The 6,926-nt window shown below is 58.6% G+C and overlaps 1 protein-coding gene across 1 annotated transcript in view; it reads right to left on the bottom strand.

Annotated features, from left to right (window-relative positions):
• LOC113774887 (delta-1-pyrroline-5-carboxylate synthase-like) overlaps positions 1–341 on the bottom strand; it is a 14,414-nt gene extending 14,073 nt beyond the window's left edge. The window contains exon 1 of the mRNA XM_027319537.1: positions 335–341. Within this exon, the coding sequence (XP_027175338.1) occupies positions 335–341 (7 nt within the window). The remainder of the gene's footprint in view (positions 1–334) is intronic.
• Positions 342–6,926: the final 6,585 nt, after the last annotated feature.

The following is a 6,926-nucleotide window of genomic DNA, read 5'->3' as shown; positions in this document are numbered from 1 at the left end:
ACCCCGGGGGGCGGCTCAGCCCCCCAGAAGGAGATATCACAACCATCCCCTTCCCAGCAGGCCGCCAGCAAAAAGAAGGCGGCCGGACAGAAGAGGGGCAGAGGGGACGAGCCCTCTCAGGCTGGGCAGAAGAGGCACGCCCTGGTCTCCGCACAGCAGCCTCCTCTTGCGCGGGTCTCCGGGGGACCAGTCCACCTGGGCGTGGGCTCTGCCGGGGAGCAAGTCCAGGAGTCGACTCCCCCGAGCTTGTGGCACTTCCGCCACGTAGCTCCCCTGAAGCCAGGCCAAGCCCCCACGATGCATGACCCCCGCGACTTCTGTCCGTCCTGGAAACTCTCCATCAACGACCGAGCCCAGTTCCCCGAGGTGGCTCGCGAGCTGATGGTGGGCTCGGTCCTTCCTAGGGACAGGAAGTGGATGGAGCTGGCCAGCCCCTCCGAGCTCTTGGACGCGTACTACACCGCCCAGGCCCAAGTAAGTATCACCCCTGGGTTAATTTCACCCCCGTGTCTGGGTTAAGTGAGGTGACATGCTGATCTGCTCTCTCTTTTCCAGTCCAACGCTGCCGGTACCGCCTTGGCTACCCGCTTCTCCGAGCTGTCTCCCGACCTGGAGAAGTTGAGGAAGAAGAACCTGGAGGTGGAGAGGAAGCTTTCCCAGGCCCTCCAGGAGGCCAGCTCCCTTAAGGCCAAATTAGACAAGGCCGAGAAGGAGATGGATGCCGCCCAGGTCCAGCTCGCCTCAACCAGGTCGGAGCTCGACCAGGAGAGGGCTGGTGCGGCCAGGCTGAAGGAGGAACATGCCGTAGAGCTCTCCGGCACCGTCAGCCGAGAGCGGAAGAAGGCTGTTCGGGAGTTTATCTCCTCCGATCAGTTCGAGGTGGACATCGCCCTCCTCAACCAGCCCATCCTCCAGGTTGGCTCTACGCGGGCCCTGACCCAGGTGCAGGGCCTTAACCTACCCGGCTTCAACGTGGCGGACTTCAAGGACTACGATCCTGCGGCCGAGGATAGGCTGGACTGGCTCTTTGATGGGTACCGGAAGGGGCATGCCTTGAAGAGCCTGGTCCGCCGAACCGACGTAGGAGCAGACCTAGAGGAGGTTCCCCTGGAGGAGGACGGGTCTCCAGGCAGAGCTGCCGGGAAAGAGCCGGTGGCCTAGGGCGGTGGCCACTCCAGGAGCCCTTTCTGTCTTTTTGTAAGGATGTGACCATGCTCCAGTTGAAAATGCTCTTGGAGGTCCATCCAGGACGGAATGGGTTTCCTGCTTCCGGGCTCCTGAATAGCCTTCACCATACGCCTCTCAACATGCTTGAGGTGTACTTTCAGCTTCCACCCCGGTCGGGCCACCAGCAGGTAGAACAGACATCGAAGGAGATTACCAGCTCGGAAGTTTTACGGTAGATAGGCAGCTCGAAAGCTCTGTAATAGATAGGCTTGCAATGTATACATAAGATTTCGAAGTTATTTCCTTCTTTCCTCGCCCACTCGCAATGCTATGTGCCAACCTCCGGGGTCGAACACCTCACACCTCACCCCCTTGGGGCTGAGTGCTTTAAATATTAAGCGCGTCCTTGCCGACCTCCTAGGTCAAGCAATTCGCACTTCCGACCGAGTACTTTAAGCATTAAGTGCGTTCTTGCCGACCTCCTGGGCCGAACACTTCACACTTCAGTATTTTAAGCATTAAGTGCGTTCGTGCCGACCTCCTGGGCCGAACACTTCACACTTCACCTGCCGACCTCCTGGGCCGAACACTTCACACTTCACCCACCACCCCTAGCCCCCCACTAGGACGTTGAGCGAGGGAGTGCTGAATGTGCTAGTGTAAGGTACAGGTTTGAAAATTGTAAAATGAAACAAGTACAATGGAAAATGAAAACGAGCTATGATTGAATGAGAAAACAAAAATCCGGACCTAGAGAACAAGCAACTGGTCATCCTGGTTTTACCTACGCTACAAACAATCGCAAATTGGAGATATGCCATGTCCGAGGTACTTCAGATCCATCCATCTTAGCGAGCTTGCAATAGCCAGCTCGGCTCGCCTCAAGGACCTTGTAGGGGCCCTCCCAATTTGGGTCGAGCTTGTTGGAGCCGTGTACCCGGCTTATCGAGTTCTTCCTCAGGACGAGGTCTCCTGGCTGGTACTGTATGGTCTTTACTTTGGCGTTGTGATAGCGAGCGAGCTGGCTTTTATACTTAGCCATTCGAATAGCCGCTTCCTCCCGCCTGACTTCGAGCATGTCCAGGTTGCACCTAAGCTCTTCCTCATTGGATGTTGCCACGAAGTTCTGTGTTCTGGGTGAGGGAAGACCGACCTCCGCGGGCACCACGGCCTCTACTCCGTATGTTAGGGAGAACGGGGTCTCGTGAGTAGCCGTCCTGGGCGTAGTGCGGTAAGCCCAGAGGACACTGGGGAGCTCATCCAGCCAGCTTGATTGGGCGGACTCCAGTCTAGCCTTCAACCCTTGCAGGACAGTTCGGTTAGCGTTCTCCACCTGGCCATTGGCCTGGGGGTGGCCAACCGACGTGAAGTGTTGGTTGATTCCGAGCTCAGCGCACCAGCTGCGGAAAGGGTTCTCGGCGAACTGGCGGCCGTTGTCGATAAGAGGCATGCGGAATCCAAAACGGCGAAACTATGCTTTTCCGAAAAAAATTTATTGAATTGCTTCCCGAGAATAGATGACCAGGGGCTCTGCTTCACCACTTTGTGAAGTAGTCTATTGCTACCACGAGGTGCTCATATCTTCCCGGGGCTCGGGGGAAGGGACCCAGGAGGTCTATCCCCCATTGAGCGAAGGGCCAAGGACTGTGGATGGGGACCATCTCCCGAGCTGGCTGATGGCGCAGCGACGCGTGCACCTGGCAGGCTCGGTATTTCTGGACCAGATCCGCTGCGTCTCGGAAGACGGAGGGCCAATAGTAGCCCAAAAGGAGGCACTTCTTAGCCAGCACTCGGGACCCCACATGGGCCGCACATATTCCTTCATGGACTTCGCGCAGGACGTAATCACCTTCTTCGGGCGTTACGCACTTTAGCCAGGGGGACAGGTACGACCTCCTGTAGAGGGTTCCCCCGGCGTAGGCGTACTTGGCAGCTCGGAGCTGGATGCGTCGGGCCTCGGCTTTGTTTTCGGGGAGGCCACCCGAGCTGAGGAAGTCAACGAGGGGCGTCATCCAGGTGGCCGGGCTGTCTACAGCCAGGACCTGGACCTGATCGATACTTTTCTGCTTTAGCACCTCCACCAATACCTCCTTGCTCAGGTGGGCAAATGAGGAGGATGCCAACTTTGAAAGGGCGTCTGCCCGCTTGTTCTGGGACCTTGGCACCCGCTCGATTTCGAACGTTTCGAACAAGGCCACCGCCTCCCGTACTTTGGCCAGGTACTTCTTCATAACCTCGTCCTTGGCTTCGTACTCCCCAAGGACCTGAAGGACGACGAGCTGTGAGTCGCTCCTGACCTGGATCGCGGTTATTCCCATCTGGTGGGCTATCCGCAATCCTGTGAGCAGGGCCTCGTACTCGGCCTCGTTGTTGGACGCGGGGAAATCCAACCGGAGGGCGTAGGTCAGTTCTTCCCCGGTAGGTGAAATGAGTAGCAGGCCCGCCCCGCTTCCTTCCTTGCTGGAGGCCCCGTCCACGAACAACACCCAGGGCTCCTTCGGCAGCCGCTCCTCGTGTTGGGGGCTTAGCTCGGTTAGATTCAAGCTAGCCCCCTCAGCAAGGAAATCCGCTAAGGCCTGGGCCTTGATGGCTTTGCGGGGTTGATAGCCGATGTCGTGCTCGGCTAGCTCGACAGCCCATTTGGTCATTCTGCCCGAGACCTCTGGCCGGGTGAGTATCTGACGCAAGGGCTGGTCAGTCAGGACTACAATGCCGTGAGCCTGAAAGTAAGGGCGGAGCTTGCGTGCCGCATGTACCAAGGCAAGGACCAACTTCTCGGCTGGCAAGTATCGTGTCTCTGGCCCCTGTAGAGCTCGGCTTACATAATACACCGGCCTCTGGGCCCCCCCATCCTCCCGCACCAGGACCGCGCTGACGGCCTCGTTGCAGGTGGATAGGTATAGGAATAAGGTCTCCCCCGGCTCTGGGGCTGTTAGAGATGGTAGCTCGGCGAGGTAGGTTTTTAGGTCGATGAAGGCCTTCTGGCACTCCTCTGTCCAGTGGAAGTCCTTCGGCGCTTTCAGTACTCGGAAGAAGGGCAGCCCCCGGACGGCGGAGCGCGAGAGAAACCTATTCAGGGCGGCCATCCTTCCCGTTAGCCGTTGGACCTCCTTCACGCTCCTCGGAGGGGCCATGTCCATGATGGCCTGGAGTTTATCCGGGTTGGCCCGGATTCCGTCTCGGGACACCAGGAAACCGAGAAACCTTCCCGATCTGACCCCAAAAGTGCACTTCTTCGGATTTAAGCGCATCCGGCTCTTCAGTAGGATGTCCAGGACCTCCCGCAGGTCGGGTATGAGGCGCTGGTCAGTTCGACTTTTGACGATCATGTCGTCCACATAAACCTCCATGCTCCTGCCGACCTGGTTTCCGAATAGCTTGTTCACCAGGCGCTGGTAAGTTGCTCCCGCATTCTTCAATCCGAAGGGCATGGTCCTGTAGCAGTAGGTTCCCTCCTCGGTGATGAAGGAGGTCTTATCTCGATCTTCCTCAGCCATTTCTATCTGGTGATATCCCTTAAAGGCATCCAGAAAGCACAAGACGTCAAAACCCACGGTAGAATCTACTAACCTGTCGATCCTTGGCAGGGGAAAGCAGTCCTTTGGGCAGGCTTTGTTAAGGTCTGTGAAGTCTACACACATCCTCCAGGTCAGGTCCTCCTTCTTGACCAGGACAGGGTTGGCCAGCCAGGTCGGGTAGTGGACCTCCATGATGATCCTCGACTCCAGTAACTTGCCGACCTCTGCCTTGATCACCTCATTCCTCTCGGGAGCGAAGCTCCTTTTCTTCTGCTTTACCGGCTTGAAGTGAGGATCCATGCCAAGGTGGTGGACTGCCAGATCCGTCGGGATCCCAGGCATGTCGTCCACCGACCAGGCGAAGACCTGGGAGTATTCCCTCAATAGAGCTTTCAAACCCTCCTTCTCCTTGGCGGGTAACAGGGCTCCAATGCGGAGAACCTGATCGGGCCGATCCTTCCTTAAGGGGAACTCCTCCACCTCATCTTGGGTACCCAGCTGCTGGGCCTCATCCCCTGGGATGTAGGGTTCCAAACAGGTTGTCTGGGCGACCACCTTCTCCTGCCCCCGAAGCGTGGCCAGGTAACATGCCCTGACTACCGCCGGGTTGCCCCGCACCTCGGCTATTCCCCCATGGGTGGGGAACTTGATGCTGAGGTGGAAAGTAGAGGAGATAGCCCGGAGGGCGTTCAAAGCGGGTCTCCCCAAGAACACATTGTACGGGGACGACTGCTTGACCACCACGAAATCAACGAGGATGGTCCGGCACCTGGGGGCCTGTCCTACTGTGACCATCAGGGTGATCATCCCCTCCGAGCTGATGGGTGGTCCGGTGAAGCCCACCAGAGACGTCCGGACCGGGGTCAGCTGGTCGTCCCTCAGTCCGAGCTCCTTGAACACCCTATAGAACATAATGTCAACCGCGCTACCCTGGTCGACGTACACCTTCCTCACCCGGTAGTTGTTGGTGACGATTTCTATCACGATGGCTTCGTGGTTCCCTGCGGCCAGGGGGACTGCATCCCTGGGTCCAAAGGTGATTTCCTCGTCCATGCGCAAGCGCTTCAAGGAGTCGTCCCCCTCGGGGGGAGGTCGCTTGTTCTTCCGAGCCGCATGACTGTCCCCCCCCGTGGGGCCTCCGGCGATGGTGTTTATCACCCCCGCCAGGTTCTGGGTGTCCCGGTCGGGAGAGCAGTCCCGAGGGGCGTCGCGCCGCTCCGGGCGGTCGCGCCTCCGTCCCTCGTGCCTATCTCCGTAGTGGTTGCGTCCGAGCCCCTGACCTGGTCGGCGCACGAACCCCCCTAGAAAACCGCGCTGGATCAGGTCCTCGATCTCCTTGCGCAGGGCCCAGCACCCCTCCGTGTCGTGCCCGACGTCGCGGTGGAAGGCGCAGTACCGATCCTGGTTCCTTTTGTTCCGGGGCGTCCCCATCTTGGGCGGCCGATCTCCCAGCCCTTCCGCCTCCATAACGGCCAAGATCTGGGCTCTGGGCCGTGTTAGAGGGGTGTAGGTCTTCTCTGGGAGGGGCGGCGGAGCTGGTGCCCTATCCTTGGAGAGACGGTCGAAGACGTTCTTCCTGACTTGGCCATCCTTGGATTCAGGAGGGTTTGCCCGTCCTTTCCTGTCCCCGAACTCCCGATCTGATTCCCGTTTCAGGCGGCCGGCCTCCTCTGTATTGGCGGCGGCGTGAGCCCGGGTCAAGAGCTCTCCCAGGTTCTTGGGAGGTTGTTCGACAAGCTTGTAGTAGAGATCCTCTACCCTCAACCCGTTCATGAAGGCGGCCATGACCACCTTTTCGTCCTTATCCCTGATCTGCAGGCTCTCTGTGTTGAAGCGCGTCATGAAGTTCTTCAGGGACTCATCCGGCTTCTGCTTAACGGCCATCAGGTGGGCCGCGTTCTTCGAGTAGGTCTTCGAGGAAACGAACTGGGCGGCAAACTGTCTAGCCAGCTCGGTGAAACTCTGAATAGACCCCGGTGCCAGGCCCTGAAACCAGAGCCGCGCCTTACCCTTGAGAAACATGGGGAAGGTCTTGCAGCGGAGGGCATCCGCGGCGTTTTGCAGACGCATGTGCGTCAGGAAGACCGAGAGGTGGTCTTCCGGGTCGGTCGAACCATCGTACAGCTCGATGTTCGGGATTTTAAACCTCCGGGGTAGCGGGTAGTCCTCGATCTCCTGGGTGAAGGGCGAGGCTGCGTAGCTGTCCCCGTACGGTTGTGGTCGCAGGATCTGCTCGAGCTC

Source organism: Coffea eugenioides, chromosome 6 (assembly GCF_003713205.1).
Source record: "Coffea eugenioides isolate CCC68of chromosome 6, Ceug_1.0, whole genome shotgun sequence".
Classification (NCBI taxonomy): domain Eukaryota; kingdom Viridiplantae; phylum Streptophyta; class Magnoliopsida; order Gentianales; family Rubiaceae; genus Coffea; species Coffea eugenioides.
This window is presented reverse-complemented; position numbering and strand designations above follow the sequence as displayed.